This window comes from Siphateles boraxobius, unplaced genomic scaffold, assembly GCF_051911475.1.
Source record: "Siphateles boraxobius isolate OS27281-9 unplaced genomic scaffold, OSU_SipBor_1 3, whole genome shotgun sequence".
NCBI lineage: Eukaryota > Metazoa > Chordata > Actinopteri > Cypriniformes > Leuciscidae > Siphateles > Siphateles boraxobius.
In genome coordinates, this window is record NW_027508919.1 from 7,972,564 (window position 1) to 7,999,988 (window position 27,425).

The 27,425-nt window shown below is 35.9% G+C and overlaps 1 protein-coding gene across 1 annotated transcript; it reads left to right on the forward strand.

Moving 5' to 3' along the window:
• On the forward strand, positions 1–27,006 carry LOC143756615 (uncharacterized). Its single transcript, XM_077247194.1, has 6 exons — positions 1–57; positions 1,763–1,984; positions 23,389–23,544; positions 24,488–24,576; positions 26,081–26,174; positions 26,284–27,006. The coding sequence occupies exons 1-6, from the start codon at positions 1–3 to the stop codon at positions 26,599–26,601; spliced, it is 936 nt and encodes a 311-aa protein (XP_077103309.1). The 3' UTR covers positions 26,602–27,006.
• The last annotated feature ends 419 nt before the right edge of the window (positions 27,007–27,425 follow it).

Sequence of the window (27,425 nt, forward strand, 5' to 3'; positions counted from 1 at the left end):
ATGATAATGTTTAATTCAAACAGCAGAGTTTCAGGATACTTCAACGTGCAGAAATGGGTGAGTAACAGAGCTCAGATATGGATAATACTTGAATGCAGTCCGTGGATGGATAATGGATATTTCCTTTGCAGGAACGTCGGATGGAGATATCCTGAGTGGAGAAGAGGCTAACAGGCTGACGGCACACACTCACGCACCCCTTGACTGGACTGAAAGGCTTACGGCTCGTACACCACGGCAGAGATGATCTGGACAGACTGGGATCGGCACAGAGAACTGGTAAGTAAACACAGGGTAGATAGGTTAGTGATACTCGTAGAGAAAAGCACTATAAGTCCGCTTCGTATGAAGGAGCCCGGACAATGAGAGGTGTGTGGTGTGTGCTTATGAAGCAGAGTGGCTAATGGGGTGCAGGTGTCTCTTGTTAAAACTCAGGTGACTGTGATCGTTGGGTGATTGTGGTGGAAGAACCTGGCCAATCCGTGACACTTAAAGGGTAACTAAACCCTAAAACAACTTTTTGTAGTTAATGATCTGTAAGACTGGGGCTTTAATAGTGCTTTTCATTGATTCGAGTACATTTTTTGACATTTGGGTATAAAGTGTTTTAATTCTACAATATATGGTGTAAAAGCAGGCACCAGCTCACCACACCCTTGGTACGAGCTCACCAGGCCCTTGGCATAAGCTCAGCCCCTGGTATAAAAACACCTTGTTCCGTCAAAACCATTGTAGCGAGTCAGGAGTTGGAATTTGGAGTATTGAAATCGATCAGGATAACGTATATTAGCATCTAGCTAGCATAGCATTTATATAGTTATTTAAATTTTTCCGTGTAGCCTAGGTAGTTAATAAGCATAGTTGTTAGTGTAGTATTGTTAGAAGCATAGTTAGTTAGTAGCATAGTATTTCATCAGTTAAGATAGCTTCAAGTTAGCTTAGATTTTTAACATTAGCTTTATCTGTATTTAGTACAGTGCTTAGGATGGGATGTAGGTGCAGTGTTGCTGGTTGCAACAGCACTGCTGGACTGCATAGCTTTCCAGCAGACTTGGAAATTAGGCGCCAGTGGTTACATGCATTTTGCCTGGAAGACCGTGAGTTACCCCCTAGAGTTGGAGTGTGCAACCTGCATTTTACGTGGGATTGCTTCTCCAACGCAATGGAGGTGAAAATGGGCTTCTCAAAACAGCTCGCGCTGAAAAGTGACGCAGTGCCAAACGCTGCTCCTCCTGCATGGACTCCGCCACTGCAATGGCGTCTTGATGTGAGTGAGCATATATTTTTAATCACAATTTATGTTCTTTCCTATTAGGCTCAAGTTAACCCTCTGGGGTCGACAAATGCGCCGGCGCGTTTTGATGGATTTTTTCACGAAGCAGCAAAATAGAATTAAAATCACAGACTTATGAAATATGAAAAAATAAACTGTAAAATGTCAACTTTTTTATGTGTCCTCTTACAATCAAAACTAAATATTGTGCATTTGTAAAATAAAGAAAATAAACAGGGTGTGCTTTCTGCCTCTCCGTCTCCGTGTACTGTTTTCTGGAGCACGTCTCTAAACTTAAACAAAACTCAGTGAATCCTAGTCACATAGGCAAGCGCAATATATCTTTATAAACATTTAAGTCTCTGCAATTAAATGATCTAATTCAAAACAAAAACAAATATTCTTTGTTTATGTAATCTGTATGAAAAGATAGAGATGTCCGTCGTTCTCATGGCAACTCATTATCTGCTAATGTGAACATGCCTACAGAGAGCACGTGCTATTGAAACGTGGGTCTCAGGAGAGGGAGAGGGATCAAAGGAGACAGTAGAGCAAAGGAGAGTCAAAGTCTTCCAAGTATTGAGTCTTCATCCATATGGGAGACCCAACAATGAGGGAGTGAGAAGTGTGTGCTCTTATAGTGCTCTTGATGAGGGTGCCAACAGGTGTCAGGTGCAGGTGATCAGTAATTGGGTCATTGTGATGGGCTGTGTGAGTGTGAAGGAACAAACAGGCAGACAAAGAAACTGTGAGCTTTGGATGCTAAAAATTCACAGTAATTGCAGTCAAGTTAATCAAGTAAGTAAAATTAATAAATAAACACAATCCATCCCTGCTAGATAACTCATATTCTGAAGGACTACACAACTGAAGTCTCAGTTTCTCAATTTCTTAAAGGCCCACTGAAGTGCCTTGAAACGTGCAGCTTTGGTTGAACCAGTTCACCAAATCAAACTGAATCGTTCAAAACAGAGTCAGCGCTGATCCAGTTTTCTAAAGTTACTCGCATTCGGACGTGCCTGACAGTCACTCCGACTCGAAATAAACAATATCCCGGAGTATATGTTACTCCAGTAACTCCGACAGTAAACTGATGGAACTGATGAGCACAAACAGCTGACACTGAGCAAGCGTTTACTGCCGAACGTACAGTCAGGTACAGCCACGGTCGCTTCGGCCAGGTGGTATTTATAGCATAGGGGACTGGACACTTTCGATTCTAGAGAGCATTTGATTGGACAGAAGATGTGATGAGAAGCTGAAGTCCGCGGTGACGTCATGAAAATCCGTGATCTATTTTAGTGGAAGTGATAGACTGTAAGTTTTGCATGCTTATATCTCCTAAATGTGAATTTTGTCATTGTTTTGGAACACACCAGCTTATTTATCAAGTCCAGTCAAGTCAACTTTATTTATATAGCGCTTTTTACGATACAGATTGTTTCAAAGCAGCTTTACAGAGATAAAAGGAAAATAATGTTGTAATGATATTGTTAAATATAAAATTAAATGTCCCCAACTAACGAGCCAAAAGCCAATGGCGACAAAAGGCGAAGAAAGGCGAAAAAGGCGACAATGGCAATTAAGGAACCAAACTCCATCAGTTCATCTGGTTGGGGGTCGAGGTCATCACGCCGGTATGGAGACGAATTTGTTGAGGTGTCCATGAGGCCTTCACAGGGCTGATGAGGCTGGCACTTCAGGGATGTATTGTCGTCGTGTCCATGCGATGGCCCTTCGTCAGATTTGGATATGGCCTGGATCCGGCAGACTGCGGTAAAACTCGGGATAAACAGAGAGACTAATATTAGAGTAGACATACATCCTTCTTATGTTGTACCAAGTGCATCAGGATTTATGGGAAGTGTTCCCGGTTCCGGCTGATCTAAACTATGCAGCCTAACATTGAATTATAGAAGTCTATAATGTGTTATGTGTATGCTAAGCCAAAGAGATGTGTTTTTAGTCTAGATTTGAACTGACAGACTGTGCTTCCCGGGCAATGTTAGGAAGATTGTTCCAAAGTTTTGGTGCTAAATAGGAAAAGGATCTACCGCCAGCAGTCGATTTTGATATTCTAGGTATTAACTGGCCAGAATTTTGAGATCGCAATAGACTTGAAGGACTATAATGCATGAAGGACTATAATTTATAACATTAAGGCTAACATTTTCATCCTAAGAGCTAAAAAAAATTACATTTGGATTTCGGTGGGGCTTTAAGGTGATTCTAAAGGTGAACTTTTTTTACCACCAAAACTACACTTTTTAGTGAAAACAGGTTATTTACTGTTTTCAAGTGTGCTGCCATTGTAAGCAACAATGAACATACAATTTAATGTCATTCAACTTGTGATGTCTGATTTGTAAACAAATAGTGCTTTTGAGTTGATTATTTTTAATGAATCTATGAAATAAATCATACAGTAAGTCAGTCTATCTTGAACAACACATTCATGTGACTGAAGGCCTGAAAAATACCTTATGCTTATATATAAAATAGTCTAAATCTCTTTAAAGAACAACTGATCTGCTGTAACCTGCAATTTCACAGTAGGAGGAAACATGATGCATTGTATTTAACTGATTTTAAATGTCTCTACCAATGTTAAAAACAAACCTTCAATCTTGCTAATTATTATTTGTACATGCCGTGAGGTGCTCCACAACAGAACATATATTTACATCTTAGCTGATATAGGAAGATTTCAAAGTTCAGTTCAAACTGAAGATACAGTGATGATATACAGTACATTTAGCATTAGACACTTCTGGATTAAGTAAAAGTCAGGTGCAGTGAAGATTGAAGGAAGGGACGTTTGGAGGAGAATGTGTGTCTGTGTGTAGAAGACAGAAACAGTGGGCGACATCCTACACCATCTGTTTCCTCTCCCTCTCTCCGTCCTCAAAGGGACACATTTGGGAGTGTGTGTGTGTTTTAATGAGCACCCACACAGGTAAGAGAGATGCGATTGGAGAATTTTAAAACAGAGAGATACTGTGGCAGAACCCCGGACAACAATCAATGCACACCTTTATTTAGATTATAAAATAAAAACCCCTGCAGTCACATCTATACTGTTCTCCAAAGATTTTTACCATAACAAGTTTTTAAAATTGTGTTTGGGTTGATTAAGTGATACTAAATATTTTTGACTTTAATAAAAGTTAGCACAGAGGTTACAAATTTTTATTTCCAGTTAAGTTTTGCACCATGACATTGCAGATCAGAAGCACATGCTTGCTCTTACAGGCCAAGATAGCAGGCTTGTGCAAAATTCAGAATTTCAGAATTGGCCTCCATTCAATTCATGAATTGGAATTTGAAGTGAAATGACTCCGCCCCACAGGAAGTTGAATTTGAATTTGAATTGGAATGACAGGAAGTGGAATTAAATTCATGGCAATTCAAAGAAATTCTACACAGTCACACATAGGGTGACCAGCATCAAACAAACCAAATGTGGGACGATATGGGACATGTTACCAACACTAAAACATAACCTGAAACTGTTATATAATGTCCATTTAACTTAATAAAAACATTTGTATTCTGCATTTCAGCTCATAAAAATACTACAACACAATTGCATCACCAATGTAACATAACATGTCTTTATTTTACTTGCCATTTAAATTCAAAATCACTGAGCAAGACAGCAGGCATCATGCAGATCACTATTTTTGAAACAGTTCTGACTAAGTCCAACTAAAATCCAACAAAATAAATAATGAACAAATAAAATATAAAATAACATGAAATTAGTTTATTGACAGCCTTATATATTAAGAATATATTACACCAAACACTTTCATATTTTTAGAAAGGATGTGAATTAAAACAACTACAGCAGGCAATAAATTGATAAATTCTGTTAAATAAAAATTTTAATTTACCGAATTATCCATTTGTTTTCTGACAGGGAACACAGGGAACGAATCACCGCTCAACATTTTGATTGACAACCTACTAGTATTTACTCCTTTCTTTTCAACCATTGGATATGATTTTAAAAACGGCTGTTGTATTTGTACTTCTGACGAAGCGCTTTTAAATACAGGTGAAAAACTATGCCGCAAAAAGAATAAATAAAATGCTTTCTTAAAAAGGCAAAAGAACGCATGCACATTTTCTTAATATGATAATTAAAAACAAACAGACTGATAAAAATACGGGATTGTTTCATATTGTTTCATAGCAGTTAACACACATAATGATTCAAAAGCCTGTGTTTTTATAATTGTATATCTTCTAGGGGTCAGAAAAAATCCACTGAGTCTTAGGATGGAGTCATGCTCCCAAAAAGCTACTTTTTCAGAAACCCATTGCTACTTTATAACATGTGTTCAGTGTTTGAGTGGCACTTACTAATAAACTGTCACATTGACAATTTTTTGCTTACATACAGTATAAAACTTAAAGTAAAATAAATAAACAAATAAATAAATCACTCATTGCATGTATTGCAAACACTGTTGGCCACCAGGCCTTGACACTGTCCTGAACAATGTGCAATTGAATAAAGTAGAATCTTAAAGGTAGTTCACCCCCCCCCCCCCCAAAAAAAAAAATGTCACCATTTACTCACCCTCATGTTGTTCCAAACTTGTACAAGTTTCTTTTGTTGAACACAACAAAATGTATTTTGAAGAATGTTGATAACCAAACAGTTGACGGCACCCATTGACCTCCATAGTATTTTTTTCCTACTATGGATGTCAATGGGGGCCACCAGCTGTCTGGTTACCAACATTCATCAAAATAACTTCCTTTGTGTTCAACAGAAAAAATAAACTCATACAGGTTTGGAACAACTTGAGGGTGAATAAATAATGACAATTTTTGGGTGAACTACACCTTTAAGGATCTGGAGGACCATTTCGAATGAATAAATGTAAATTCTGCCATCAATGGATTCAGTAGAAGAGTAAGATAAAGAGAGGGCACAATCTCTCAAACCAAAGAACAAAAACTGCTGTTCTCTTCAAGTAACAGGGCAATATCTTATAAATCCATCTCTCTCGTCTGCTAATAAAGCAAAACACTATTTATGTGGGAATGAGGGGAGCAAATATTTACACATAAATGTCCATATGCTTTCAGCCGATATGTCTGTGATGAAAGCAAATGGATGGCAGTTCTCAGATTTGAGAACTAAGCTCCTTGCTGAAGTATTTTATGAATAAAATGAAGGGGCAAAATTTAATCCACTTCAAGCCATAAACTCACAAGCTCATAGGAATAAATCCATTAACCAGCAGCATCCTTTGAGTAAACACAAGCAGAAGAGTGTTTGGTTGCAGTGATAACTGTACAGATCAAGAGCAAAATTAGCATTACAACATAATTCTGGTGAAGTAAGATATATTTTTTTGTAAACTGCCTAAATGAAGCCAAAATGTGTTCACTGGAACAAACAAAAACTGAACATGCATATATAGAAATAAAATGACAAACAAACTGCCAATCATTTCCTTCTCTTTTTGAAACACAGGTTGGATAAAGTAATTTTGGACTGTTCCCTTCTAATTTAAATGTTGTTTTAAGTCACTGCAGAGTGCCAGTACCATTCAAAAGTTTGGGGTCAGTAAGATGGGGTCATGTTTTAATATAAAACTATTATATATAAAATAATAGTGAGTTGTCCCAGGTAAGGGGCCTGCAAGGTTCAATCATCTACTCAGAATATCCAATGTCATATTTTCAATAAAAACAAGTAGGAAAAATGAATCTCAGTGATTGGAAAAGGAGGCATTGGAGGCTACTAACCCCTGTCCACTCATACCTTCTCCTAAACCCTACAGTAAAAAGGGAGAAGAACTCAAAATAGAAAAGTTAACTGAATATTAACAGATACCCACTGGAGAGTCAGTATGCCCTCTGGCCTTCTTCTCTAACCACTCTCCTCTGTCTAACCTCCTCCACTCTCAAATCTACCTGTGTGCTGCATGGCTGGTCATTAAGCTCCAGAGAACAGACACAAGCGGAGGGGAAGAGAAGGACAAATGCACTGACATGAACACAGCGGCCTACACCCTAATATTTTACATTTGTGAGTCACAAACTGAGTCAGAGCTTATTACCTTCAACAATCTCAATGGTGGAGGGTCAAATGCATGCAGGTCTTGGGGTCTGGAGGTGATCTGTGCTGAGGAAACTGGTTCAAACCTCAGGTGATTTAAGACAGTTCCACATGCTTTTTTTTGACAGTTGTATGGCAGTTAAGAGCACTTTTCTCAGAATGTGTTTTGGGGAAAGGGCCTGTAAATGTGCTTGAAATTAGAATGCTATTTTGTTCTGCTGTGTTTGATAATGTAAGAAGCTACGTAATTTTGTATAACAGTATTACAAAAATATAAAAGTATAAAAATGTCTCATCGCACCTAATAAGCATTTAAAGATGACAATGAATGAGAAACTTCATATAAAAATACAACACAAAATATGTTAATTATACAATATCAAGTAGATGTTGCAACAAAGTATATATATATATATATATATACACCCACATATAAAACTATATTCACTACATACATACATACAATAATACATACAATAATACATACATATGTATGTATATATATATATATATATATATATATATGTATATAGTGAATATAATATTGAAAACAAAATTTAATATATATAATACATATCTCACATTTTTATGAAAAATCTAATTTCTTTTTAAAAATTACATTTGTAAGCCTCTTGTGTGCTGCGTTTATTATTTAAAGTAAACAGGATATCAAGAGAATATTAATAGTTTCCATTTTGCTTCCAACTTATGGCTATTAAAGCCTAGATGCCGTCCCAAGAAAATACAGATATAATCTCATATTAATTTCCCTACATTTAGTGAATACTCTGTATTAATTCTCCCTGAGAGAGTTTAAATGTGTCCAGCTACACAATGTGATGCAACGTTCAGCAAGCGTCCTCATTTTCAGCACATTAATACGCATAAGCTACTTTCTTTAAATGTAGACTGGGTCCGTTGATACTCTTACAAGCTTTTGTTCATCTGGGATTTACAGCTCAGAATAGCCAATTAAAAAAAAAAAATGTTACAGAATGTTTGACATACAGCCGTCTGTCCAGTCTTTGTAGACATGCTGTTTACTTTTAAAAAGATGACCTAACGCTTTGGAATCCAGGAGCAGAGACCCTCTGTAGGATAGAAACATCGAACAGATGGTGGAAAGGTAGAGGGCATAAACACAGAAAAACACTCGAAACTGCACAGAATATCTGCTCACTGAATTGAGGAAAGACTTTGACACCTTTATAAAGTTCAAAAAGACTGACAATATAGTTTATGTTCAGTGCTCAATTACAGTATTAAAGTGAATGCAAGAACTAATTCCAGCTTAAACTTTTTTTTTGGTTGAAATTTGCATAAAAGTCGAAGTTACAAAAGCTTAACTTCTGCTTGAAGCTTGTAATTATTAAACAAATGTAATAATTAAATATGAATGCAGTATTACATTTAATGCATTTTTACCATATTAAAATACATTCCACAGAATTCCAGTGTTTCCATCCAAAAAAAGATTGGAATAACTCAATTTCAATAGTACATTCTTATTTTTTATTTTATCTTTAAAACCATCTGAAAAGAATGTAGCTGTTTACAAGTAATATTTGGATGTCTGTTCCTGCAACATGCATTGGTCTTTTCAGAGAATCTACTGAAAAGAGAGAACATTCAAACAATCTGCAGTCACTGAGTACACAAGCTTCATGCCTGAGTCTTGGGATCTATAAAGCTTGCATGGTGATGTTAAGTGCTCTGGGAAGTCACAATACCGCTGGGATATAACAGCACAGTTTGTCTGAGAAGACAACTTCTGAATCAAGCTGCTCCTCAATTTAATGGTACAGCCAGTCAATTCACCAGCCTCTCTTCTTCTTGTAACTAATGGGACATGGTGTTTGAGGAACACAGTTTAATATAGTAGAAATACATTGCAAGTGACTGTACGTGTGCCTGTGGTATCAGTGTGGCCACTGTGGACAAGGAACAGAGGGTAGGAAGCCTTTGAGGGAGCCCATGGTGATGGTTCTAGAAGAGGATCTTGGCAGTCACAAGTGCCTTACACACTTTAAAAGCTCATAAACATTTAATGTATCAGGGCAGGACTGAGGCTAGTGTTATCACGGACTTGTGTTGACTCAATTACGGAGAGCCCAGAGTGAATCAGCTTTTCAGCTTGGCAAACACAAACAGATCAACTGGCATGAGGCCTCATGCTCTGAAACACAATCATCAGGCACAGAAACATAAATCAAAATCACACAACTAAATTCTCAAAACACACATGCGAGAAGACGAATGGGTGCTTTTGCCATCAACTTGTTATCTCACCATATCTAAGGAAAAGTGCTTACAGTTTCATTTTCTCTTTCATCCTCTTCTCTGTGATGTTTGTATAACCCTCAGCCATCTCACAAGCAGTCCTGTTCTTCTGAAGCACCTCATTCTATTTCATATGGATGTTTTTACTGAACTGTGAGGTACTGTTGAATTTCAGTGTTGAGCAGAGCAAGATTTTCACTGCAACACCTAGTTTAAACCATAAAATCCTTTCAGAATATTGTTGGAGTTTATTTAGACAGTTGTTGCCAGAGGGCAGTCAGCTTGCATTTAAAATTGGTTCACAGTGCATTTTGAGATCGTTCTCCACAACCACATAACAGAACGTCAAAGATGAAAAGTCAGAGTTTGACTTCTCAGATTTCAACAAAAGTACCTCGGAGAAGTAAATTGTTAAACTTTGCACTATAAAAAGAACAGTATAAAATAAACGCATTATAAAATAAGTATACAATTGTATATAAAATAAAGATGATCTGTGAACATCACACAATGAGAATGGAATGACAACATGAATTAAAAACTGCAATCAGTAAACAATATTCTTATACTGTAATATTATAAATTATATAATATTACAGTATAAGAATATTATATATTATAAATTATATAATATTACAGTATAAGAATATTGTTTACTGATTGCAGTTTTTAATTCATGTTGTCATTCCTTTCATTCATGCCGCAGTGCATGCTGGGAACTCACACAGATGAAGGTTTTAAAAAAGTAAAAAAATTGATGCCAAACATTGTTCATTCATTCAGGCTAGATGGGACATCATTTAGGTAAATATTGTTGGTCTAACATGTATTTGAAATAAGATTAACATTGTATCGCATGAACATCACTAAGCATGTGCAGGTTGTCAAAGAGGCTTGTTTTGTGGACAATGTAATGATTGTTAGTCTAAATAGACGGGTGAATTTGTTATCTGAAAAAGTTCCTAAGTACAACAATATTTGTAAGATTTGTACAGTATTAATCTGTCAAATAAAGATCAGCAACAATTATCCAAACAGACTTACATCAAAAATAAGTTTATGTACTTATTGTTTTCATGTTGTATTGCAAAACAATTTTGTTGCTATTGAGGTGGGATATGGGTAAAGTTAGGGAGAGGTTTGGTGGGATCGTTAGGTTTAAGGGTGTGTTGAGATGTAAGCATGTGCTTAACAGTGTAATTATAGATGTAATTACAGAAATTAATTACAGCTGTAACTACAATCAGTTATTTCTTTAATATAAGTAAAAATGTAAAAAACATGTATGTACACAATAAGTGCACTGTATCAAATTGTTACGTTAAATGTTAGTACAGTAGTAAAAGATACCTAATATTTGTGTGGGACCGTTTTTTTTTTTTTTGTCTAACCAGCACTGGAACACCAGGGTTGCATTTATGGAAATACGATTAACACTTGTTGTTTTTCTTTTTCTGATTCTTCATAGTTTCTTCAAAAAGTGTGCTGAACCATTCAACACCCTCACGAAAACACCTGCGCAAAGATCATCTACCCAAACAGACCAATCATAAATATATATTCAATGTAAGGATGGGCACGAGTACCCAAGTTCTCAAAAGTGAAAGCAGTTACTAATTGGTGATGATTATTAATGACAAATAAACGACATCATATAACTATTTAAGGTGTGGAATAATACACAAAAAGACAATCAAATGCAAACCAAACAAACCCAGAATAAAAGTAAATATTTATGTCCCCAAATAACTGAATGTTATTCTTGCTGCATCAGTGTATAGGCTACTGACTAAAATAATACAATGCATAAAGCCAGTGTCATACAAAAGATATGTTAATATAACATAAAATAGCCAAATTAATTGGAGCCTGACCCACTAAGACCTGACAATGAAAAGAGCACATCTAGGCTATGATACAAACAATAAATACATAATATGACAAATATTACAAAACACAATCTTTGAGTTTGACTTCACATACAAATATATATTTTAATTGGATTACTAAACATTAATACAAAACTTCTACATTTATACATGCTACATCACTTTTTAACATGCTAATAAATGCCTCATAATGAACCTCTATGATGTCAATTCATTAAATTACCGACACTGAAGAGTACATAGATCAACATCATTCAGCAGCATGACTGCAAAATCATTGCAAAAATGCAAATAAGTAAAGCATTACACTATTAACTCCTAAATTATGGTCCACGACCGTTATGCAAAGCCCATTCCAAACTAACTGCACAGAAAACCAACTGCAAAATAAACTGACTAGAGGGACTAATATGGCCATATAGCATGGCTTATTATAGCAGTGTTCTAAACTTATGACATAGGGCTCTGTAAGAAAAATGTGGACCAAAGACAATAAATGCTAACCGATATAGAACCTACTGGGAGCACAGACTCACAGATTCCACTAAAAACATCAATTGTACAATAACAACAACCATAATGAAAAGTTCAATCATACCCGGCACATCTAGCAAACACGGAAAACAGTTCTGGACTTGGGTAAGATAAAGGAATGTTTCCAAAGGACGTTTGATAACCTGGTAATGTTTATTGACTCCTTTCATGCTAACCCCACTGCCATTTTTTTTTTACAAATAAATGTCATATCCATGTTAATATACAGATGTACTGCTATTCAACAAGTGTTTTTTTTATGGATTATTTTGTGGCATATTACATGCCAACAAGCTCGAACATGCGGTCAGTTTCCTAAAGAGAGTGATGACACTGCATTAACCGGTTCAGTTCGGTTGTATAAACAGTACATTAATTTAATTACTATTTGGTTGCTATAGCAAAATATTTCAGGGGTAAATTATGTAGCCAATCTGTGTACAGATCCGCTCAAGCACTCAAAAGAGAAGTGACAGCGATATTTAGCTGCAGTGTGTATGTGGCCTTTGTGTCAGCTGTTTTTTTTTTTGTGTGTGGCCTTTTCAAAAAGGATATTTAAAGTGCGGTCTACGAAAGGTCATGCTCAAGAGATTTTTTAAACAGCCTGAGAAAGCCAACAATGCGTTATAATCATTGTTCATGTTGTATGAAGGCATAAACGGTGCGTGACAAGTTTTGACATACATTTTTCTTAAAGTGAATGTCGTTTTAACTTTTGTTAAACTGTACTGGTAAAATTGTGAGAGACCATCAAAGTCTAATGATTTACATTTACTGCTAATATCTTTGTTTATTTGCACACACTTCTATCTGTGTATTTTAGCGCTGCATGATTAATCGTTAAAAGATTGCGATCTTTGATTCAAATACCCTTGCGATCTTATTCCTAAATGAAAACTCTCAATGAGACACTTGATAAGTACGATCACAGTGAACATTTAAATTAGTGTTTGCGCTGACCCATAGAGAGCAGTTGTCATATATAGGTGTGAAACAGTTACAAACAGTATTTTCAACTCATCGTTTCTGTATTAAAATTATCATATAAGGCAGAGCCGGTCCAAGCCTTTTGGGGGCCCTAAGCAGAATTTGATTTGGGGGCCCCCTCCAACTACGCAAAGTCACCTGTGCTTGATGATTATTGACACAAATGTCACGCAATAATGATACATTATAAATGAATACAGTGAGGTTATGTATTGATACAAAATAAATACTTAATAAAAATAGATGCCTACTTAAATAAAAAAGTTTTAACTTTTACTTTACTCTTTTACTAACTCTTTGAAACTTCTTAAAATAAACTGTCTCAAAACATATAAAATAAATTATCTGCTAAAATAATGACAAAACTGAGAAATCAGAAACATAATAAGAGCAAGGGTTCAACAATGATGATTATTGTTGAAAACTGTACAAATATTATTATTTCTCAACTGTCTCAATACAGTTTAACTGTCCTCAAAATCTTTTTTATTATTATTATTGTAACAGACTTTGTTGGATTGTACATGACAGAATCCAACAAAGTCTGTCATTATAATACCGGTAATGATGTACTGGCGCTCGTTGTATGTGTGTATGCAATCTATTATCAGGCCGGCCCTGATATAAGGAATGGAATAATATCTAAGTTCAGATATAAACACTGATGACTAAGGCAGCGATCAGAATAAAGTAAATCAGCTTTTAAAAGTAAATTAATGCTTCAAATAAAAATTGAATAAATTACATCATTACACCAGTAGGTGGCGACAATTGATTGTTAAATATGTATTTGTCATATAATCATTCATCCTAACTGATTAAAAAAGATCGATTCCAATGAAATATTTTTAAATGGACTGCAGTAATTAACATTTTCTCAGAACCTTTAGTAAATTGCATGTGTTTTTGTTCAGTCATCAATTCAGAATAATGGGAGAATCGTGATCTGGGGCCGTATTCACAAAGCATTTTATCTTACCACTAGGAGTGCTCCTAAATCGCACTAAAATATTTTAGCTAGGAGTTTTCTCTTAAAAGTTATTCACAACGCCTTTCAGACCTACTCTTAGTAAAGAAAAATGACAACTCCTAAACTAAGAGTGAGTCTTCGTTGCTATGGATGACGTCATTACTCATGCACGAGCTTGACTGAAGTGACCACCTTGATTGGCTGATGATTGTAACGCGGGAATGATTCCAAACACCTCCCCTCCCCTATGATGATGAGTGACAGGTGACAGGTCTGAGAATGCGTGCGCTACACAAGTAGTGCGAAGGACGGAAGATGATGAATAACTGAATAAATAGCCTAAATGAATAAAGAGTAAGGAAAAACAAATAGCCTAGTAGCCTAATGAAACATATGGATTGATGCAATATCTTTGCAACATTATTGAATTAATCTGTCACTATATGCCTCTGCCTACGTTTGCAAAGAGAAGAACATTTTAATTTGATTCACAATGAAATGTTACAATTAGTTTACATGCAGTGAGTAGTTTTGGTTGTTGTTGGTGGCGTTGTTGCATCCCTAGTTATGCCTACAATGCAAAATTGTTCCCTCGTGATTGGAAGCTCCTGTAGCCGCCGCATACGCATTTCAAAACATCGCAACGTGAAATGCCACAAAAAGCGGTTTGTGAATAGGTCTTAGTGAGTTAGGAGTCCTCTCGACTTCTTTTAAGCTGTCCCAGACTTAGGTGCTACTTTTAGGGCTAAAATGCTTCGTGAATTACTCTTAGTCAAAAAAATTAGGAGTCCTAAAGTTAGGAGTGACACGCCCATTATTTTTAGGAGTTGCTCCTAAATTCGCCAGTTAGGAGCTACTTTTAGCCTAAAAATTCTTTGTGAATACGGCCCCTGGGGCCGTATTCACAAAGAATTTTATTTTACCACTAGGAGTACTCCTAAATCCCATTAAAATATTTTAGCTAGGAGTTTTCTCTTAAAAGTTATTCACAACGCCTTTCAGACCTACTCTTAGTAAGGAAAAATGACAACTCCTAAACTAAGAGTGAGTCTTCGTTGCTATGGATGACGTCAATTCTCATGCACGAGTTTCCTCGCAATGATCACGGTGATTGGTTGTTAGATGACATCATGCGGAACATAACACAGACGCAACAAATCATGGAATTACGACATCTAAATATGTCTGTGTCCTACACAAAATAATAATAGTAATGTCATCGAAATGCATATATAATGACATGTTTGTGCAGGCCCCAGTGAAGTGTAATTCTAAAAAGGCAGAAAGAGAGAGAAAAGTGGTGCATTAAATTAAATTAAATTAAGGTAGCCTAATACCCTAATGAAACCGCCACTTGCCTAATAATGAAAAACGACACTTGCATTAACACTTGCTTGGTTAATTGACATCCTATTAGTATAGAAGCTTGTTTCCGCCACTGAATAAAAATAAATTAAAATAATTGCGACTTTTTATCTCACAATTGCGAGATATGAAGTCAGAATTGTGAGAAATAAAGTCGCAGTTGTGAGATAAAAAGTCGCAATTAGCTTTTTTTATTTTTCATTCTGTGGCGGAAACAAGCTTCCATAGCCTAAATAGACTACTTAAAGCAAGTAAATGTTGCTCCTATTGAAGTAATGTAATAGTTGAATGACGATGGATTATGAACTCGCCAAAACGAAAAAGAAAGCCCAACTGGACGCAGGATCAGTTACTGCTGCTGGCCCAGTTGGTGCTGAAAAAATAAAAAAATAAAAATAAAAGGGAAATTCGACACTGGGATATCAAGTAAAACTAAGCGTGAGACATAGGAGAAGATTTGTTTGCAGATCAATGCAGCATTCCCGCTTGTGTCGCAGACCCCGGACGACTGCGAGGCGGTGATATGCGCTACAATCCTTTGTGAATAGGTCTTAGTGAGTTAGGAGTCCTCTCGACTTCTTTTAAGCTGTCCCAGACTTAGGTGCTACTTTTAGGGCTAAAATGCTTCGTGAATTACTTTTAGTGAAAAAAATTAGGAGTCCTAAAGTTAGGAGTGACACGCCCATTATTTTTAGGAGTTGCTACTAAATTCGCCAGTTAGGAGCTACTTTTAGCCTAAAAATGTGTTGTGAATACGGCCCCTGATCTCTATTTAAAATAAAAAAAATAGTGATTCTCAATTTATCCAGAAACGTGCAGCTCTAGTGTTATTTTTCATCTGTGTTGTTTTTCCACCTATTCAGTATATGAATTGTAATTTAAAATTGCAATATTTCATATACGTTTCATTTTAAAATGAATAATTATTTATTATTATATAGTGTTCTATCTTCAGGTTTCATCTTAAATGCTCATTCAACAATTCATCATTGTCAAATTGCAGAGACACATCTGCTCTAGTGTTGTGTTATTGTGAAAGATTCATAACAGCAGATAATGAATGCATACTCTCAAGTGCAATGCGTAAACAACAGACTAGAAGAAAACATGCTGCAAAAACACATCAGTTAACACAGATTACCTCTGTGAACTTCACTCATCTCCACTGTTATCTCTGAATTTATTCTGGTGCACGTTCAGATTCCCAGAACCGGACACAAATGGCCTGGAACATTTAGACTGAAATCACTGTGTTAATAGTTTCTGTTTTTGTAGATTAACTTTTATGTTGTCAAGAAAAAAAAACTATTAACTAGATGATTTGAATCACAAGGACCACTAGATCTGAGAACATTAGAGACTATGGCCATGACTTTCCTGTTCTGTTGTTTCATAGACCGTTAAATGAAGGCAACAAGACATTACACTATAACATTAGACAAGAGCTGGAAATGTAGGAAGTTTCATCTGAAAAAATAAATAAATAAAAAGATACCTCATTCTCTAAACACCACATTTTTTGGAGAGCTCTTTGCCCGTTGAGACGAATGGACGTCCTAAGTGACAGCTCTCTCAAGGTATTATAAACTTCTTTGGACAATATTATGTTCTATATTATGTACAAAAACCTTCAGAGATGATTAATGTCTGTGACATTGCTTTATTGGGCTTTTGTGATGGGATTTTAACATCATCTAATAAGTAGAGACTGATAAATTATTAACTAGCCTAATATTACTGAGTGTAAGCAAAAGAGAATGTGTGACAGTAGATTAGTACGTTTCTGATTCTTTTAATTATATCCTCCCTGACCATTCAATTACTCTTCTTTGTATTTAAATAGGCTTTGGAATCTCCTTAGAGCAAACCAATTCGTTTATATTGGAAGACAGTATATCTCAAGTAAAGTTCCGTTAAAGGGACAAGAACAAAAGGAGGGGGGGGGGGGGGGGGGGGGTATAGTTAACGTATAATGAAGACTTTTTTTTTAATCAACATCAAGATTTGAGATAATAAAATCACATGGATGTATACATTTTTTTTATGTGTTATCATTTTCATTTACATTTTTTACCATTTTAAACAGCCTTTTGCTGTAATTTTTTTATTGTAAAAAGTCCTGGGATGTGACAAATCATTTGTTAAAATATCTAGTTAAGTCATGAAACTCTAGAGGGCGCAGGCTGATAGGTCATTTACATGCAATCTGCATGCATCACGTCATTAATGCATGGCACAAGCTCTGCTGATCCTGCAGCCAATGAGACTGCTTGCTCAACATTGAAATAGTCTGGTTAATTGTTTGCTGTAAGCTAGACCTGCACCGCGTTATCAGAGTTCCTCTAAAGCCCTCCACCTCCCCCAGCTCCACTTGCCTAGATCTGCCACAGGATTTTTGTAAGTCTATCTATGCAGCAGCAGCATATCTTACATGCTCGCAGCAGCGTGTCTGTGTATCTATTATCAGTAGCAAGTCCATGCTTGCTCTGCAGCATCAGCAGCAATAATAAACAGCAGCAGCGTGGCAGATCTAGGCTACATTCACAGTCAGTCCAAATCAAATTATTGGTGTATCAGATTGGAATCTGATCTAAAATTCTTGACATCCACATTGTTAATCGCAATTGTTCAGATCTGATTTGTGTGCCCCATGCCGCTGTTTCGTTTTCCAGAATATCTGCATTGGTTTCTATGGCAATGAGGTTACGTTGGTAGGCATATGCCAAAAACAACAACCGCAACATGGAGGGGTTTGCAATACAGATGTTGTCTTATTTACAACATGACAAAAATGTGTAGCTGTTGCGCCGGACTACTGCGTCTTACGAGCTAGCGGCAGAAATGGCTGTTATGCGGGGCTTTATTCCATGTTGTCGTCTCCGCCGGTTTCAAAGCATGTCTCCGTTATATTGTCACTTTCTGCTCGTCCGCCACTTAGCAACAACACAGCCTTGTTTCTGCAGCGACATTCAGCATGTTTCCTATTACAACATCTGACGTTTATCTGGCGTGAGAAAGTCACATCATAAACCACACAAAATCCGATGAGAGCAGTCAGACTGAAACGGATATCCAAAAATGCAATTTGAATAGGATTTCAAACCATATATGAAAAAATAGCATTTCATGTGATCTTTGGATGTTCACGCTTGCTAAATCTGATCGGATTTTAATTGGATATGCAGAAAAATCGGATGGAGTCTGAATGTAGCCCTAGTACGCCAAGGTCAAACACATTAACATTGCCATATTCAATAACATGCTAAAACTATTCCAAGAGTTGTCGTGATTGAAATAATAATATTCCATATAGTCTCTCAATGAATATGACCTAATAAAATGTCAAATTCCCAAATTTATTTCTTACATAAAAGTGTGAGACAAACAGTTACACATGCGGATCTTGCAAAAGTGATGATCTAATAAAAATGGAGAAATATATGGCATGGCGGGACCTGTCAAGACTTTTAATCCTGATACAACGTTTGTGATTAATGACAGTACAGTGAGTGGAGGTTTTGCCCCCTCATTTAGAGCGCGTGTAGCAGATGAGTAGACTCTCCCTCAGGGCTCGACCATCTCTTACAGAAGCAGTGTGGAATTAAAACTAAAGTGCATGACTGCAGTTTTGATTTAGTTCACACTCTTTCCAATTACAGAGTAGTGATGCTTCTACTGCAAGAGGAGCTAAATCAAACTCGGTGGAGAAACGGTATAAGCAAGACTGTATTTATGCTCTTCCAGTTTTATTTCTGGTCATTTGATTGACCTACTTGTCACTGCTCTATGATTCCTAACAGGAAACAGTTTGCATCAATGTCTATCTGACTTGATGGAGACTAATCAAGCTGCACATTGTGTGCAGTGCACAATGGACCTGTTTGGAAAAACAAACTCCTTACTCTGACCCAGTTAAGATAAGAGATGGCAATAATTCAAGCTGCGCAAATGCTGATTTCTTTGAGAGTAACAAGGGCCGGAATTTGGTTAAGATGACATGGGTCATGTTGGTTAATGTCATACATTGTAACTGCATCTGGACTCAAAAACATCTGTCAATTCATGACTAAAATGTATATTGAAATTTTATAATGTGTAAATAGAAAATAAACAATTTTTAAAAATATATAAAAAACAGTTTGTTTTAAAAATCTTTCCATCTCTTTCTTTTGTTCTTGTCCCTTTTCATGTACCCTGACTCTACTTGAAATATTCACACATTGCATAACATGTAATAAATACATGAAATGAACCGTAGATCTCAGTGTCACAAGCTAGGAGCAAAGATGGTGCATTTTTATGTACTTTCAGCACCAACTGCCATTGAGATAAATGGGGATGCTAACGGATAGCTCTCTCTAGGTATTACAGACCTCCATGGAGAGTAATCATGGCATTTGTCAGCCTGGACCCAAATGACATGCACATATTAGCATGCTAGCTTAGTGTAATTGGATTAATTACGGTATAACTCTCTTGATTGAGATTTATAAACTGCTGTGGAAATCTTAAACAGCCTACAGTGCATATCTGTGCTTCTTTCCACACACACTCTGCGAGGAACAATGATGTTACACACCATCTATGTTTATTTGTGTAGGTGTAGTTTCTAATTTCTAAGTTTATTTTGTGCCCATTTTATATAAAAAAGTTATCTTTCTTTGGCTTTTTTTAACTAATTATTGATTACACAAATTTAAAGTCTTGTTTAACTTTCACTTTTCATACAAAAAGCAATTTCAGTTGTCCTTGTACAGCCACTCTAAATTTATTGCAAATAAACTAGATTAAAACCTGCTCCCTTGTGGGGGGAAAAAAAGTTTTATAAGGCATTATTCTGTAGACACAATATAACTCAACAAATAACTAATATAAGCATCTGCAGTGCAAAAGCATTATCCTATTTTCGCAGTCACCAGGGAACCTGTGAAAATCTCCCTTTAATTGAAGTGCAGATTCAGAATATTACTAAACTGATGCTAAAGAATATGTAGGGCATTACTATTCCATTTTTCCAAGGGCTCCCTAAAGCTAGCAAGGCTCACACACAACAGGAACTGAGCCTGATCACACACACACATTCACACACACGCACACACACACACACACACACACACACACACACACACACACACACACACACACACACACACACACACACACACACACACACACACACACACACACACACACACACACACACACACACACACACTAATTGTCACCGCACATCTATGGATAAACGAGCAACAGTTTACGGCAATCAAGCCTTAAAAATAAGAGCTACTCTAACCCCTGAGGAGAAACAGAAAATGGTCTCTAAAGCCACAGACCAGGGCCAGAATTGAAATAAACAGATTTAGCATGTCTCAAAAGCTTCTCATATGACATATTCAAATTTCTACAACAAGGAAAAGACACATGACTGCATAAAAGAGAATGCAGATATTTCTTGCACTGTTAGCTAAAGAAAGCATAAGGTACCTTGCAATGTTCCTCTTTATATTTGATTTTCATGCAAGACCTCAACCCTGCCTCTTTCCCAAAGCTCTTGGGAGACTTTGCAAAACAAAACTGCATGTATTTCATGCTCTCATGGTCTGTCACCCCCCATCAAATGTACACATGGAGTGCTCATATACTGGCAGAGCGGTACAGTTTGAGCAGTGCAAGCCAGTATTGACAACCTCTGTTGACTTTTTACAGCCAGAGAGTCTTAAACTCCACCAGTTTGGAGTATTAACCTCATAAAATCATAGTGCACAAAAAACCTTCAGAAACAGGCCTATTTGTGACCTCATAAACACTGAGATTATATGAGCAGTTAGTGTTTTCCGATACTGTCAGATGTCAGTTTGATAAATGATTACTATTTTATGGCCTTACTCATGTAAGTGACTGTATATATTTAAATCGGCAATCCACAGAGTGTTTTTCTTATTGACAAAGAGAGAGAGAGAGAGAGAGAGAGAGAGAGAGAGAGAGAGAGAGAGAGAGAGAGAGAGAGAGAGAGCGGTAGCAAGAATGAATAATTCATTGGCACATTGTGTTATTTGAATAATAACAAACAATGCTGTGAGTCTGCATTTTTAATGAAAGTATGCATGGGGAATAATGACAATCATAAAAAAAAAAACTAGTGTTACTATAGGTTACATACCTTAGCAACATGCTAACGACAACCTCTATTGGAATAAATTTTCAGTTTTTTAGGAGGCTACATAAAGTCCTGTTCACACAAATGATTATAACGTTAAAGATATAATTGTAAAAATTGTTCTAAATATAAAAGAAAAGCAGAGTCCACACCACAACTATAACGATAACAGCACATAAACAATATTGTTGGACTCAGTTTTTTTTTTCAGAAGAGGAACCATAAAAATAATTGACAGCCAATGAGAATCCATCTTGCTTTTAAGAGCTCGAGCATTTAAAGCAGCAGACGACAGAACTGCAGCGTACGCAGAAGAATGAACAGAACAATATTGTGCATTGTTCTGGAGACTTATGTAGTTATTGTTATAGTTAGCTCTTAATTATTGTTCTTGGTTTGAACAGGCTTTTAGAATATCTACTGGACAGACAGTTTTGACAGTCCCAGAACCAAAATGTCATATTTGGCTTTTTATTGCATCAAACTGAATTATTCAAGGCAAAGCATTTGCGCAAAGCAGGTTGGGTCTTTTTGAAAAGATAGCTTAACATGTCTTTGTGAAGTCCATACAAAAAGATTCAAGCTTTACCACAGGCTTGTTTTCTTTCACATGTCAGAATTCAGCTTCATAGGAACCTATTATTATTCAATAAAATAGGCTAACAACAAGAGAAGAAGTGAGGAAATACACACAGACAAGGAATAAAGCATAACTGGAGAGTACCAACTCCTTAAGGAGAAGTCGCGTTCAGCTTTGTCATATTTGCTGTGATTTGTTGACAGGGCCCCTGCTCTACTTCTATGAGAAAGCAGACATGAGAAGGACGATTTGGACTGTAAAGCGCTCCTCAAATGTCATCTTTTTCTCCCAAAAAAACCCCCTCACAAATTCAGGAAGAGTGCTTTTGCTTAATTATGGACTTTTTATTTTATTTTGTTATTTTCTCCTGCTCAAGACCTTTGAAAAATTACGTCTTGCTGAATGTCAGTGGAAACTGAGCGGATCTGAAATGTCAGAGCACGTTAAAGCTCATGAAAGAATATGCAAGAAGAGTTGGCATTATAGGCGGCATTAGTGCAGAACAAGTGATGAAACATAAATATTGTGAAGTATTGAATCCATTGCATGGTATTAACTACATCCACAGCTATTGAGAAATTGCCTGCCGCTCTTACTATATGTGCAATATGCAAATTTTTCCATCTACAGTTGCGAATTTAACTTTTTGCTAATAAAGAACCGTTTCCATCCAGTGAGTTGAAAAGAAACAAAATCATCACTTCCTGATTAACTAGCGATAAATATCACTAAGAAAAATGGAAGTTGATTAAGTAGGAGAAACCATTGTATATAACTATGGTAACAATTTAGTCTAGGGTCCAATTCTCACTATTAACACTATTAACTATTATCGGTCAGCTGGTTAGTCCAGTTATGCCTTCCCATGGTCACATGTCTTTTTTGATGCGCATAGATTAATTTTTCATAGATTAATTTCGTAGTTTATGAGCATGTTTTCTCATCGGATAATGCACATCTTGGAGTTTCCATTTAGCATTTTTTGTGAGATATTCCAAAATGCACATAAAAAAGGTGGATGGAAACATAGCTAATCTGGCCAACTCTAACCAGGCTGGAATTACGCAATTTCCTGGAGTCTGCACTCAAAAAAATGAAAATTGGTAGTTGTTGGTCCTAAGAATCTAATTATGTTTAAATTAAATAATGCTCTTACGTTTGTGCATTAAAATTAAAACAGTTGTGTTGACAAAATTAGAAAAAGTGATATTTCCCATTTACACAGCTCACTTGTGTTAAATGAATGAAATGCAGTTGTGTTGCTTCTGCAGTACCGCACTTTGGTCAGCAGGTGGAGCTGTATTTGCACATGCGCAGATGGAAAGCACATCCAACGATCCTTCAGCTCACTCAAATTCCCTCATCGCCATTTTGTGCAGTCAAATGCAACATTTCACAATCAACGTTTTGTCTTTGTGGACACAGAGGTGAGGTATTTTACTTTTATGCATTTATATAAGCTAGAAGCTGTCAGTAGATTATCGCGGATATCGTGTTTTGTATGTTAGGCTATTTTAATGAAGTTGCCGCGTTCCTCGTCTGGTTTTCGCATTTTTGTTAGTTAACGTTAGGTATAACGTTACATTCGTGTGTTTCGATCTTTTATAATATGCATACTTGTTAACTTTGATGTGAATTTCCTCACACAAAGACACAAATAACTTATTAAATTGTTAGTTAATAAGAGTTTCTCCATTTATGTGTTAACAGATTGTTGTGTGTACGTTACTGTATAAAGCAAAGCACTTTCACATTTTAGTAATGTTATCAGTTTTAATAACTGTCTCAAATAATGGTGTTGAGCATTTTTATTTAATGTCAAATGTTAACTCTCAAACTTTGGAAGACCCAAATAACAGCTATAAACACATTTGACATGTGAATAAGATGGCATCTGATGTTAGCTAACGTTAAGTAATACAAGCTTGGTGGTTAGGCCTAATCTAAAGTGTAAACTATTTATCATGGATATACAGATTTTTACTGTATAGCATACCACTTATTAATAATTTATAAACCTGTATTAACTAATAATTTATAAATTACTTATATCTGAATTAACAAAACAATAAAAAAAATTGCATACCACTTATTAGTCATTTATGAATGTAGTCATGTTTTGTAAATGATTAGTTCATCATTAACTAATAACCTTATAAGTGACATAACTAATTTAACAAAACATTCATAAAATGTTAGCACAGCACTTATTAATCATATGTGAATATAGACATGTTTTGTAAATTATTAGTTTATCATTAACTAATAACTTTTAAGTCACTTATAACTGAACGTTATTATAAAGTGTCACAGTGTTGTTTATATCATTATTATTCTTTGGTGACTTACATCTTGTTTTTTTTCTCACAGAGTTTTGGAGTTCTAGAGTCCTACATGTGGCTGTGCAGAGATTGTGGCTCGTCTCACACATCAAGATCAAAGCTTTTAAAACACTTCAGGTTGGTACATGGACACTATGGCCGCAGACAAGCATATCCATGCGCATATTCTTACTGTCCATGCACTTTTAAAACCTGGAATGCACTGCGGTCCCACTTATGCAGATCACATGGTAGTGAGCAGCAACCTCAAAAGCAAAATTCTAGCGAAAGTACAAAGATAAATTGTCATGTTTGTGGTGTTACTGACATTCCTTCAGTAAATGATTACTTTCTCCACATAAATAAGCATTTGCGCAGTCATGAGACAGTAAGTTGTATGTTTAAGGACTGCTTGTTTAAATCAAATGTGTATAGCACATTTAATTCACATAAGAGGCGAAAACATTGTCAGTGTTCGTTGACTGATTTTAAGGAAGGAATAGTGAAAACACAAGAAGTAAGAGGAATATCTGATGACACTCTTTCAAACGAAGAAATCAATACATCTACGTTAGAGGAGGATTCCGATTGTATTGATACAGGAGAGGTTCCAGAGAACTTGCCAAAGTTGGTAGGGCTAAAATTTGCTTCCTTGCTGTTGAAGCTTGAGAATCACTATCATGTCCCAGGCACAGCTGTCGATGAGTTGTTGGAGGACTTGCATTATTTACTGAGTGATGCTTCTTTCCCTTTGTCATACAGAATTATTGTAGACACCTTACAAAAGCACAGGATTGACAATGATGAGTTTCTAGTCAAAGACCTTGTTACATCTTTAAGTACAACAAATCCTTTACTCACAGCAATAAAGCATGGTGGTCCACTAGCCTCTGCATTTAAGCGTAAAGAATATTACAGGGAAAATTTTAAAGTTGTAGACTCCGTGGAGTATGTTCTTGAGGCCAAGAGAAACAGAACCCAAAAAAATGGTTTTAAGCCAGGTATTTAAATCTTTTACTGCAGTGAGTCTGTACAAAATGTCGGTTTACATTTCCAAACATTCTTTTTGCCATTAATTGTAATAATCCAGTGACATCTTTATATGCACAAGGAGTCTGACAATAGCCAATATGATCCACACAGATATTGGATCTCATCATCATCAAGTCTGTCTATGATTACATGAAGAAACAGAAACACTGAGAAAGATTCAATCCAGAAGATCTGCGTCAACATCTCTAAGACACCTGAAGAAACCTTCCTGCGAAGCTACAGTAATTTTTGTACTGTTTTAAAACATAATGCCATAAATAGATTTTATTTACTTAACTTCTATTAACTACATAAAACCAATACTTGGTGTGACCAGCCTTTGCTTTTGTCCAGGTACACTTGCTCATAGTTTTTCAGTTAGCTTTGCAGGAAGGTTTCTTCAGGTGTCTTGGAGATGTTGACGCAGCTCTTCTGGATTTAATCTTTCTCAGTTTTTCTGTTTCTTCATGTAATCACAAGAATGACAAACTTGACTTGAATGAAAACATCACAGTGGAATAATCTGTATAATGCTACTTAAAATGTTACAGGTACAGTAACAAGTCTAAAAAGCAAAGTGCTAACTAAAGCTCATTTAAAATTTTTTCAGAATGACACCATCGAAAAAAAAACGGGAATGCATCTTGAAAGCCCTTACGGTTTACATGAACGAAGACCCCACAAACCTTGTGAAGGAGTACTTGGTAAGTTATTTACTTAAAAAAAAAACTATTGTATGTTTCTTTACAACCAACTCCCACTTTCACCCCAGATCTGTTATTAATTATTTCTATTTGTGTTTTACTTTTTTAGGATGTTGAACATGATGAAGCCCAAACTTCAATGCGCAACACCACCCTAGGCATTTATGTCATCGTACATGAAGGGGCAGATGCTACAGACGCTTATGAAGATGTCGGCATTATCATTGAAGGCGTCCAAATACTCGAAAACCTGAACAATGTGGCTAATGCTTGTTCTGTGATGCTTGGTCTAATTTACACTTTAAACTTGGCTTACCCACAGGACCTGAGGTACACTTTTGAAGTATTTCAAAAGATTTTTATGGAGCTAGATGCACACAAGCTTTCAAACAAGGTCCAGGTCCTGAAAAATAAACTCCTTTCGTAAACGCTGTAACTTGATGTCAGGAGTAACTTGATGTCAGGACCAAGAGCCAGGAAGGCGTAATGAGGTTTGTTTTCTCCATAATGTTGCATACTGTTGCATACAGTACATACATAATACTGTTGTTTTTTTTGTTTTGTTTTTATGCAATTAAAATGAGGCAAAAGAAGACTGCTATTATTTTTCAAGTATAACACATGTATGTGAATATTTTATAAATCCTTTAATTTAAAGACAACATGCTTTTATTTATTTTTATTTTCTTGTAATAAGCAGATTCTTTACATTTTGAAAAGTAAAGTTAGTCTTTTGAGATTACATATTTTGTACAAGTTATTCTTGTTGGAATTTTGGTTGAAAGTTTTCAGAATTGTCATTGAATGGATTCAATAAAAAACTGGAACAGAATGAAAATGGATTATTTATTTTGGATGAATTTAAAAAAATTAATTTTAGGATAATTGAAGTTAATTAACTTTATTGTTTAAAACAAAACCAAGACTGGTAAGTTGATTCAACTAAACAACATTGCATTTACCTTAAGTAATTCACTTACGTTTACCGAAATAAATAATGTTACTTAAATCCAACATAACCCAGTTATGTGCATTCTGTTGACATAAAAAAGTTAAGTTAGTCCAACATATCATTTTTTTGAGTGTGTAAATCGTGTTAAGAAAGTAATTGTTTAGAACTAAACCAATGACTAGAAAGAAATATTCAGCAGACTTGAAAGTTTGCAAAGTTAGCAGTTCCAATCTTTGAAAGAGGCTGAGTTACATTTAAGGCAATCATTTATGTTGCAATCTATTTAATCAGTAACAAGT